Here is a 12,390-nt window from a genome sequence, read left to right as displayed (position 1 = left end):
AACATCTTTCTTTACCAGTCACACATTTATTCTTCCGGATTAATCTTTTAATTTTTTAATCAGCTCCCCTCCAAAAAATTGAGATTTTGATTGGAATTGCATTGAATCTATGGATTAATTTTGGGAAAAATGGTAACTTTACAATACTTCCTATTCAAGAACATATGTTTCTTCACTTTTTCATGCCTCCTTTCATGCCCTTCAGTGAACTTTTATAGTTTAAGTTCAATTTGTATACTTATAAAAATATATGTTTCACGGAGTAAAAACGTTTGAAAACTGCTGCAATAAGGAGTTAATTAGGAGTTAAAAGAGCATTTGGCTGTATATTAGTATATCCAGATTTTAGTTCTGGAACACTCTCTATTGAACTTTGTAACTCTAGGAAAAAACTTCTTCAGGTCTCAATTTCTTCAACTACGAAGAAATGGAATGGATGTCTATAAGAACACAGAGTTTTGTGATTTTCCAACAGTAAATGATACATTAATGGGAAAATACTTAATTTTCCCCCATTTTTTCCTGCATTGTTTTTTGTTCTGATGATAAACATGATGCCTACTGTAACTTTTTTAAATATAGAAGGAAAAGAAACAGAATTTTAAAATTATTTCAAATTGTACTGCATAGTGGCAACCATTGCTAGACTTTTTCTTTATTGCCTTTCAGTAATTTTCTTTGCATAGTTGCGACCATACTGTATATACAGACTTGTACCCTAAATTTTTTCTTTTGCCTGGATTATACCATAAGGATGTCCCATGTCTTTTAGAACATTTTGTATACATAATTCTTGAACAGTATATAGTATTTAATTATTTGGCTCTGTGGTAATTTTGAATATTTAAATTGTCTCAAATACTTGTGAAAAAAATCTGTATTTGCATTTATGATTTTTAAGGTTGTAGTGTTAATTCACTGAAAATTAAAGGGATAGTAGTTACACAGGAAATTTATTACCACCAAGGAGTGGTAAAAACTGAATATATAAACAGATTTGAGAAGTAAAGCATTTGCATCAACAATCTTGCTTTGACATGCTACTCCATTCTGGAAAATTTCCAGAGGAGACAATTCCATGATCTATCTTTCTGGTTATTTCTCATTTTAAATTCTAAAAAGAAAAGCAGTCCAATTATATGCAGTATCTCCAGTTCTTGAGTTTTCTTAAATTTATCTTTCTGTATGCTGGCATGGATGTTCACATATTACTTTCAGATAAGATGCAAAGGTGAAGTTCTTTGAGCCCTAGCAAACCTGAGAATGTGTTTCTCTTGCCTTCTTACATAAATGACAACCTGGTGGGCACAGAAATCTTCGGCTAAAACATGCTACCCTTAAAACTCTGTAGCCTTTGTTTCATGATTTTAGCATTCTGTATGATAAGAAGACAAGTCTGAGATTAACATGAGGTTTATTCTTTTGTAAGTATCATGCTTTTTCCCCTCAGATGTCTACTGTGTCTGCATTTGAAAATTTCTTTAAAAAAATTGGCATTTGTCTAGATGTTGGTCTCTGTACATACATTTTTTTCTTAGCACCTTAGAGTCTAATTTAAAGATTCAAAATCACATTCAACTCAAGAAACCTTTCTCCTAATATTTCCTTTCAATTTGTTCTGATCATTTCATCAAAAACATTAAGTATCTATGTATTGGCTCTGTATATGTCATCCATCTTTTTACTTCCATATCCTTTTTATGTCTGACCCTTCTATGTTTTCTAGGAGAGAATCTCAAGTCAGTCTACCTTATCATTGATTCTAATTCTGTAGTGGTGAGTATGCTCTTACTGCTTTCTAAAAGCTCTCAAAGCTCACTTTGAATTCTGTGATTGCACCTTTTAGAATTTATTTTAAATCTCTCCTTGACTATGATAGACAGAAAAATGGTCCCTCACAGATGACCATAACCTAATCCCTGGAACCTGTGAATATGTCACCTTACATGGTAAAAGGGACTTTGCAGATATGGTGAAGGATCTTTATTGAGATGGAGAGATTAGCCTGGATTGTCCAGTTAGGCCCAATGTAATTATAAGACTCTTTATAAAATGGAAGAAGGAGGGGCAAAATGAGGAGAAAGTGATGTGACAACAGAGCAGAGATTGGAGTGATGCAGCCACGAACCCACCATGCAGGTAGACTCTAGAACCTGAAAGAGATGAGGAGTGGATTCTTCTCAGAAGACCCCAGAGGAGTACCAGCCCTGCCTGTCGACACCCTGATTTTAGTCCCTTAAGATTCATTTTGGAATTCTGATCTCCAGGACTGAGTGAATACATGTTTTGTTTCAAGCCACTAACTTTGTGGTAGTTTGTTACAGCAGCAACAGGAAACAGATACACTTGACTTTCTTTTAGCTTCAAAGAACTTCAAAGAAATCCCTTACCATTTTTCTTCATCTTAGACCTCTTACTTAATAGGTCCTGCACTTTCTTGTATTTTATAGAGAGTACAAGCAGACGAGTGATAAATCCCTTACTTCTCTTGAGCAGATATTTGCCAACAAAATACCTGTCTTTTTCCTCTTGAGTGTTATGTCCTTCAACGTTTTTTTTTTTTTTTTTTTAAGGTAGAATCTATTCTCCACACAGTCTTCAAGCCACAATGTCTATTCTTTATCCATGTGTAGGTTGTGTACCCCTGGTATTGCCCATCTTTAGTTAGTTTGGTTGTCCAACGAGCTGCTATTGGAATCCTCATCCCTACTTTTACACCTGGAGATGACCAGCATCTAGTCAACTTTTTGATACTTTGTGGGCTTTGCTTAGCTGTAGATTTGATGATCTTTTTACCTCATCTTTCTTTGAGGCATGGAATTTATTATGCTACTTTAAGCAGTATTTACTTTTATTTTTCCTTGACAGACGTACTGAATTAAACATATACATAGTCAACTACTAAGTATTATATTTCCACGACCATTCCAGGCTTGCTTCTTTAGTTGCTAATTTTACATCTCCAGTCACATTTCATTGCTGGCAATTTTTTCCTTGAGATAAGTGTAAGAAAAATGATATATTGGGGGCTGTAGGAGATGAATCCATCCTGATCACCTTGTAAAGTAGCTTTTTGAAACAAGCTGGTGGTAGTGGTGGTGGTGGGGGCGTGGTTTCCTTTCCTGTGGTGAGTCTGTGAGCCCATATCTACATGGTAGAGACAAAATGGGAACCAGTGAATGGATATTTTGTCTCCTTCCCCAGTCCCATGCTGTCCATCCTGTATGGCATCCCTCTTAGGCTTTAGGATTTTAGTGAGCTTTGGTTAGTGAAAATTCTTCATTTCTGGCAGACAGTAGAGTAGTTTTCCTGGTTTCTACTGTTTCTGAAGGTTTGTACAAATAATTGTTATCAAGCATTTCAATGGGAACATAAGAATAACAAATCAGGAGTTGTTAGTTTTCTGTCCTAGTGATACAAAAGTATTGAGTTTCTTCTTTTTTCTTTTCTTTTTAAACCTAGACAGACACATGCTAATGTTGTCAATGGGTTTCTTTTAAGACTTAATTGTTTTAGAGTGGCTGTAGATTCATAGCAAAATTAAAAGGAAGTACAGAGATTTTCCCATATACTGCCTGTCCACACATGTATCGCCTCCCCCATTATCAACATCCCCTACCAGAGTGGTACATTGGTTATAACTGATGAGCCTACATCGACACATCATAATCACAGTTGAGAGATACTTTACTTCTTTTCCCAAAATTCATCGTTTACGTGACAATTCACTCTTGGCATTGTATACTCTCTGGGCATTGACAAATGCATTACAACATGTATCCATAATTATTGTATCATACAGAGTATTTTCACTGCCCTAAAAATCCTCTGTTCTCTGCCTATTTATCTCTCCTTCCCCTATCTCCCAGCAACCACTGATCTTTTTATCATCTCCATAATTTTACCTTTTCCAGAGTGTGATATAGTTGAAATCATACAGTACGTAGCCTTTGCAGATTGGCTTTTTTCAGTGAGTAATATGCGTTCAAGATTCCTCCATGTCTTTTCATGGCCTGATAGATAGCTCATTTCTTTTTAGCACCAAATAATATTCCATTATCTGAATGTACCATGGTTTATTTATCCATTCAGCTACTGGAAGACATCTTGATGGCTCCCAAGTTTTGGCAATCATAAATAAAGCTGCTATAAACATCTGTGTTCAGTTTTTGTATGAAAATTACTCCATATGGGTAATTTCCAAGGAATGTGATCATGGTGTCATGCGGTAAGAGAATGTTGGGTTTTGAAAGAAACTACCAAACTGTGTTCCAGAGTGTCTGTGCCATTTTGCATTCCTACCAGCAATAAATGTGAGTTCCTTTTGCTCCACGTCCTCACCAGCATTTGGTGTTTTCAGTGTTCTGGATTTTAGCGATTCCAATAGGTACATAGCTGGTATCTAGTCATTGTTTTAATTTGCATTTCCCTAATGGCATATGATGTGGAGTACCGTTTCATATGATTACTTGCCATCTGTATAGCTTCTTTGGTGAGATGTCTGACAAGATCATAAGATCTTTGGCCCATTTTTCAACTGGGTTGTTTGTTTTCAAATTGTTGAGTTTTAAGAGTTCTTTGTATATTTTGGATTAACTTTCCTTTATCAGATGTGTCTTTTGCAAATATTTTCTTTGAGTCTGTGGCTTGCCTTCTCATTTCCTTGACATTGTCTTTTGCAGAACAGAAGTTTTTAATTTTAATGAAGTCCATCTTATCAATTTTTTTTCATGCATTGTGTCTTTGGTGTTGTATCTAAAAAGGCCCCACCCTACCCAAGGTCATCTAGGTTTTCTCCTATTTATCTTCTAGGAGTTTTATAGTTTTGTGTTTTACATTTAGGTCTATGATCCATTTTGAGTTAATTTTTGTGAAGGGTATAAGCTCTGTGTCTAGATTCATTTTTTTTTTTTTTTTTGCATGTGGATGTCCAGTTGTTCCAGCACCACTTGTGGAAGGGACTATTTTGCTCAACTGTACTGTCTCTGCTCATATTTCAAAGATCAGCTGACTATATGGGGGTCTATTTCTGGGCTCTCTAGTCTATTTCATTTATCTATTTTTCTGTTTTTTTTTCTTTTTTTCACAAGTACCACACTGTCTTGATTACTGCAGCTTTATAGTAAGTCTTGAAGTTGTGTAGCATCAGTCCTCCAACTTTGATATTCTCCTCAACATTGTGTTGGCTATTCTGGGTCTTTTGCCTCTCATTATAAATTTTAGAATCAGTTTGTCAGAATTCACAAAATGACTTGCTGGAGTTTTGATTGGGATTGCGTTGATTCTATAGATTAGTTTGGGAAGACCTGACATATTTACGATATTAAGTCTTCCCATCCATGAACATGGAATATATCTCCATTTATTTCGTTCTTCTTTGATTTAATTCATTAGAGTTTTGTAGTTTTCCCTATAAACATCTTGTACATATCAACATTTTGTTAGATTTATACCTAAGCATTTCAGTTTGGGGAGGTGCTAATGTAAATGGTATTGCGTTTTTAACTTAAATTCCATTTGTTCATTGCTGGTATATAGGAAAGAGACTGACCTTTTGTATATTAACCTTGTTATTACCACTTATCAATGGATTTTTAGACACACGTTTGCTTTACTGGGGGCTCACTTAGACATGAAAAGCCTCAGGTGACTGTCCATCTCCCAAGGACACTCATGAACTTCATTTCTGTGATCTCAGATCTCTGATATTTATGGCCTACAATATTTGTTGGTTTGATAATAAGCTAAGCAATAGTTTTCAAACTGTGCTGAACAGTTCTGTGTCCTACAGTTTCATGCCACTGTGTCTTCACAAAGACCACTTAGGGTGAAATTGAGTGCATGGGGCTCTGAACTCTGTATATCATTTTAGCCAGAGCAACTCAGTTTTTCTTTATAGTTTTAATTTTGAAATTATTTTAGATTCAAAGAAGAGTCTACCCTGTTTCCCTTACTGTTAACAGGTTATAGAAATAAGGTACATGATGAAAACTAAAAAATAAACTAAATTACTCTTAACTATTAACTAATTATGGTTAACTAAATGACAGGTTTTTTTTGGATTTCACTGATCTTTCCACAAGTGTACTTTTTTGAGCAGCTCAGTTTTTAATCTGTTTTACCAACTGGATTTCATGTGAGATTTTATTTAGGCCAAGGGTCTGCTAGCTGCTTCTTGCCCCTACCTCCTCTTTATAAACTCTCAATTACTGCTAGTTAGCCATGAAGGAAAAGTAGAATGGTAGCTTCTCTTCTCATCATCTCACCTCATCTAAGGAATGCATCTATTCCTTATTGAATCCTCTTGTACCCTTATGAGGGCAAGGGGTGAGAAATGGAATATTTCCTGCCATATCAGTAAACAAAGGATGTCACAGTCATCAGCGACTGCAGCCACCACCCATAGTGAGTTGGTGAGCCCTGAGGAAACTCAGGATATGAAAACACAGGATACTGGCCCCAGATAGCTGAGGTGCATATCAAAGGAATGCAGACTCTTGCATCTTCCCAAACATAGAAAAGCACTAAATGCTTTAACTTGAGATCATCTGGTTTTCTTTACTTAACAGTAATCTTTTGACATTCAGACTACCTGCCCTTTGTTGCAAAACTCCTATATATCCTAGCCCCACCCTTGCCTCCTCCAAGCAGTTCTCTCGGGATTACTTGAGATGCTACCTCCCCGGCTTGAAGTCCTAAAAATTCCCACCAAATAAAACATAACTCTCAACTTTTAGGTTGTGCATATTTTTTAGGCAACAGGGGAATGGAGCGGATATTTTAAAATTTTGTTTTACAGATGGAGAAACTGAGGCACAGAGATGTTGAGTAACTTAGAGATAAGAGTCAAATTGAAGGGGTCTCCTGACTGTTGACTGACATTCTTATTCACTCCACAAGGCCTTCATATGAGCAATACATACCTGAGAGAGAAAAGCTGATCAGCCTCCGACTTCCTTGCCCTTGCACAGTCTCATCAGAGCCAATACTTTTAAAAATCTGTAAGAAGACAGAAAATGGGAGACAAGCAAAAAAAGCATTGAAATAGATACACTTCAATACAAACATGCTTAATCACAGTTATTTCTGTAGCTACAGAATACAAAGACAGTAGCATTGTGATTTCATTAGGCTACTACTGATTAAAAGAAGCTTTTAGCAACCTAATGTCTTTCCCAGTAACAAAGTGGGAAATGCTAGTGGGGATGAGGGGTACTTTTCAGAGAAATGGAAATCAACAAAAATAATTACATTAATATTAGAGCCCCCTTATAACCACTTATGTAAACAAGGCCTTTTCACATTCAAATTTGCAAAAGGTATTTATTAAAGCAGACCCTAAGGCAGTAGAATGATAGGTCAATAGATGTTTACTGTTGTAATTCAATATGTTTCCATTAGCAAATATAGCGTTAAACTGCTGTATCTTCATTCCTTCTGATCTGTATTACTACCTAGAGATTTCCAGGAAATTCTGTTTATTAGGGAGGAGACTGAGCATGGCATTAAGAAGCTATTCTGAGGTCTCTTTATTTAACTGCCTTCCTGGGATGTTTCAGAACACAGTTGTTACATGGGTTATCTTCGTCTAGTAGATATTTGCAAACCAGGTTGCCAAAATCTTTTACTTTCCATCACTGCTCAATATTTATCTGTTAATGGATTAATCAAAGCAGCTAGAGTCCTTGCTTCCATTCTCTTCTAGGCAAGTTTTACTCAGAAATGATTCTGAGTATTTATTCAAAGGCAGAGTTACCTTTGCATATGTTATATATTTGCAGAAAATAATATACAAATCTGAGCATTAAGCAAATCCATACAGTGTCCACTTTTTAGAAGATAATCTGCACTGAAGAAGCAAAAAATGGAGAACTCGATGACCTCTTACTCAAAGTCTCTCTGTTTCGAGGTTCTGTGGGCTTGCTCTCCTTCTACTGCCTCTCAGTATTTTTGATGCTGGAAGAGTTGTGACTGGATGTGACCATCATCTTGCCTTATGTGAGACTGGGAGTAATGACCGGGCATCACTAGGGCTCACAGCTTTCTCCCAAGAAGAATACAAAGGGATTATTAGAACACCTCCTCATAAAGCAGGTGCCCCTGGTGGGCCTACATGCTCGGCTGCAGCTCGTGTGCCAATCTTCTCAGTATGTCTGCTTTTAGGCCCACATGCAAGAGGTATTTCGGGGATGCTGGGCTGCCCAGCAGAGGGAACAAATGTGGGTGACATATGGAATGGGGTGAGTCAGAATGCTGGTTGGGCTGAAGTATCAGCCCTCTTCACAATGGACAGCCTGCTCCTTCCCAGTCTGTGTTTATTCTGCTCTTTGCCTGGCTGACCCCGAGCAGCAGAGGTCAACAGTACAGAGACTGCATCCTCAGGCTGGACAACTCTCTTAGCTCTCAAAGTGGCCAATGTGCATGGGCCTAATCAGGGTTCAAAATTCCTTCATGTTGAGGACTTTTCTTCATTTTCAAATCTATGCCTGAGCAAAGGTCATGGGAGACTTGGGAAGGCTGGCCACACTCCCTTCCAGTGATGTACCTGCCTATGTGGGACAATTACAATTGACACTTCCTAATTCTAGTTTAAAGATGTCAACATCTAGCTTGTTCCATCTCAGAATATAAATTCCTTGAGGGCGCAACAAGAAGTATACTTTTAATAGAGCCTTGATTTTACACTGTTTAAAAGGTAGGATTAAACTGCACATTTCATGCTAGTCTAAATGAGCTTAAACTTGCAATGATAACAAAGAATAGTACATCTGTTCCTTCTTATTTAAAACATAATTTTGATCCCTCGTATTTAAATATTTTTCTGCTGGAAATTCAAGGCATTTACAAAAAGGTCCTTCATACTTATTGCATCAAAACAAGCCTGTAGACAAAAAGATAATGTATATTTTTCAGAAGCTACTAAGTTCAGAGGGGAGACACACATTTAAAACTTCATAAACATTTCCCTAACTCATGGCTTTTTGCTAACATTATTTATCATGTCATCTCAGCGCCAGACTGATGATACAAAGGGGGAGGCAACAGATGATAAACATTTTCCAGGAAGTAAAGATGTTTGGGAAGGTTTTGCATCCTGGCTTTTTGCTCAAGATGAGTTCCAGAGGCTGGTCTGAGGTTCAGAAATCTGCTGCATTACAGAGATATGCTCGACCATTTACTGACTGTGAAAATGGTGTGAAAACTCAGGAAAAATAGTCTCATCCTGGAACAACCTAAGACTGAGGGGAACATCAGGGAATTGCTCATCTCAGGGCTGCACATTCCCTCGGCTTTTCAGCCTGTCTGATGCCCAGTTGTTATTCCAAGCACTGGGCACTGGGTCTTGATGTCCCCTCTTAGACGCAGTGCACAGTGTCACCGTGTTTTGCACACAACTTATTTCCACAACCAAGCCTACTTGGCAAATGGTTTAACAGATTCAAGGCTGAATCTTCTGGGAAGGGGGGATCAAGAGGGTGGAGCAGGAGTGTGTGGGGCTCACCTCCCCCACAAGCACAGTGAAAATTACATCTACATGCAGAACAATTCTCACAGAAAACCAACTGGAAACTGGCAGAAGATCCCTTATACAACCAAAGCTGCAAGAAAGATCCCCATGTAGCTGGGTAGGATAAAAATAAAAGGCATCAGGATGGGACTGGTGGTCCTGGAAGGGATCTGTGAAGGAGGGAGTGTCTGCACAGGAAGGCTCTTGCTCTGAGAAATCCCTGTCTGCTGGGAGGTCTGCTGGGACAGATAGGAAGCTGGAGGAGCCTGTACTCCACTTGCAAGGAGTGTCTGCGTGCTGGCTTGCTAGCAATAAGGGCAGAGAGAGACTGGTGTTGATGGCTGCCACCTCTCTGTACCTCCCAGCCCAAAATGCATGCTGAGTGGGGCTGCTAGTACACGCATCAGCTAGGCACTAAAACTTGGGTGGAAGAACCCTGGGAGAGGACTTGGTCTAGCTGCACGGAGACAGCCTAGAGGGCCTGGAGTGTGGTCCAGGCTGCCATGGTTAGTGCACTTGAGATAGGATGTGCGTTCACCATTGGAGCCCTAGTATCAGAGTGGTGCCGGGTGGGGCACGGGTCCGCCAATGAAGCCCCACTACTGTCAGTGTGTTCACAGAAAAGTGCGACTCTGACTGTTGGTGGGCTTTGTGGAAGGCTGATAATGGACTCAGATATCAGTTTCCCTGGTGGGCAGCCCCTGGGGAGGAGTATGCAGAGGTTCCTTTCCTGGTGGGTGCACTCCTCACATGGCAGCTTGGAGCCAGATCTTGGTGAAAAGGTCCAGGGAGAGCCCTACCATAGAGGCAGCCCGGGTCCCAGGCAGCAGCACCACCACCTCAATTCCTGCAGTCACAATGCCCCGGCCCCACTGCCAGCCTAGCACTAGGGTCTGGGATGAATACAACAGAGAAACGGATGTGACCTTGGGCTGCTTATGCGCAAAACCTCAGATACCTGCATGGGCAGTGCATAGGTTTGCTGTGACCACATGGGCCTCAATGGATTCTGTGCTCACCTCCTTGGGGACTTAGGACATACAGCAATGGAACCTTATAAAACCCAACCCTCAGGGCTTCTACTCCAACAACTAGGGAGCAGACCCTGCCCCTGACAAGGCTGTGACAGCCATGCAGCAAAGAGGAGGACCCACCCAATATCTGCAGGCTCTGGATACCACATGAATCACACCTCCTCTCAAGGGGATAATGGTCAGCACACTGAGGAAATAGCCCTCACACCAAAAATATTGGACTGACACAATCTACACAGGGATGCTCCCACATAAAAAACAGCACTTCAAGACCACAATAGATAATTATTTCTCCTAAATTCACAGAGACAGAGAAATGAAAAAGCAGAGGAACTACTCCCAATTAAAAGAACAAGAAAAATCCCCTGAAAAAACAAAAATGAAATACCTCTCCAGGCTACTGGACCCCAAGTTGAAAAAGGAAGTAACAGAAACACTAAAGGAATTAATAAATATTACCAACAGAAATGCAGATCGCTGTAACAATGAACTAGAAACTATAAAGAGGAACCAATCAATATTAGATAACTCAATTGCCAAGATAAAAACTGATCTAAAAGCAATGAACAGCTGACTAAATAGTGCATAATAATGAATAAGTGATCTGGAAGACAGAATAATGGAAATCACTCAATCAGAACAGCAGACAGAAAGACAAATGAAAAAAATGAAAGCAATGAACAAGATCTATGGGATAATATGAAGTGTGTCAACCTACACATAATACAGGTTTGAGGAGGAGAAGAAAGAGAGAAGGGGATAGAAAATGAATAAATGTATTTGAAGAAATTATGGCTGAAAACTTCCCAAACCTAAAGAAGGAAACAGGTATCCAGGTACAGGAACACGAACAAACCCACATTAAGACATATCATAATTAAAATGGCAAAAGTTAAATATAAACAGAGGAGCACCAAGAGAAAAACAAAGAGTCAGTTACAAGGAAACCCCCATAAGCCTATCCGTTGATTTCTCTACAGAAACTTTGCAGGCCAGAAGGGGGTAGCATGATATATTCAAAGTCCTGAAAGGGAAACACCTGCAACCTAGGGTACTCTACCCAGCAAGATTATCATTCAGAATAGAAGGAGAGAAAAAGAATTTCTCAGACAAGCAAAAACTAAAAAATACAGTAATACTAAACCTATCATGAAAGAAATATTGAAAAGTCTTCTCTAAATTGAAAAGAAGCAAAAATCTATAGGAAAGGGAAAAATCACAATAGGAAAGGCAAATAAATAAAAGGACAAAAGATCACTTAAATAAGCCAGTACATAGATTTAAAAAAAAACATTTTTGTAAAAGTGATCATAACCTCAATAAATAGTAAAAGGATAAACATGAAGATGTAAAATAGGGCATCAAAACCACAGAATGTGGGAGAGGGGAGTTAAAAAATATGGATTTAAAAAAAAAACGTGTTTGAACTTACATGACTATCAGTCTAATCAAGTAGATATAGCTATGGGTTACACTTGAAAACCAAGGCAACCACAAATCAAAAATATACAATAGATTCACAAAAATAAAAAAGAAAGGAACTCAAGCTTAATACAAAAGAAAACCATCAAACCACAAAAGGAAAAATAAAAAGAACAAAAGTTTGTTCAAAGAAGAACAAGGAAGAACTACAAAATCAACTGGAAAACAAGGTTTAAAATGGCAATAAATACATACTTATCAATAATATCTTTAAATGTCAATGGACTAAATACCCCAATCAAAAGACACAGAATGGTAGACTGGATAAACAAAGAACCTACAATATGCTGCCTACAGGAGATCCACTTTAGGCCAAAAGACACAGATTGAAAGTGGAGATAGAAAAAGATATTTCATGCAAATATA

General features: G+C 38.4%; 1 protein-coding gene across 1 annotated transcript in view; it reads right to left on the bottom strand.

Moving 5' to 3' along the window:
- HECW1 (HECT, C2 and WW domain containing E3 ubiquitin protein ligase 1) overlaps positions 1 to 12,390 on the bottom strand; it is a 249,871-nt gene that overhangs the window by 169,660 nt on the left and 67,821 nt on the right. The window contains exon 4 of the mRNA XM_060108182.1: positions 6,924 to 6,999. Coding sequence (XP_059964165.1) covers positions 6,924 to 6,999 — 76 coding nt within the window. The remainder of the gene's footprint in view (positions 1 to 6,923; positions 7,000 to 12,390) is intronic.

The sequence above is a fragment of the Mesoplodon densirostris genome, chromosome 9 (assembly GCF_025265405.1).
Source record: "Mesoplodon densirostris isolate mMesDen1 chromosome 9, mMesDen1 primary haplotype, whole genome shotgun sequence".
In the NCBI taxonomy this organism is placed as follows: Eukaryota; Metazoa; Chordata; class Mammalia; order Artiodactyla; family Ziphiidae; genus Mesoplodon; species Mesoplodon densirostris.
The sequence above is the reverse complement of the archived record's forward strand: the minus strand, read 5'-3'. Positions and strand labels throughout refer to the sequence as shown.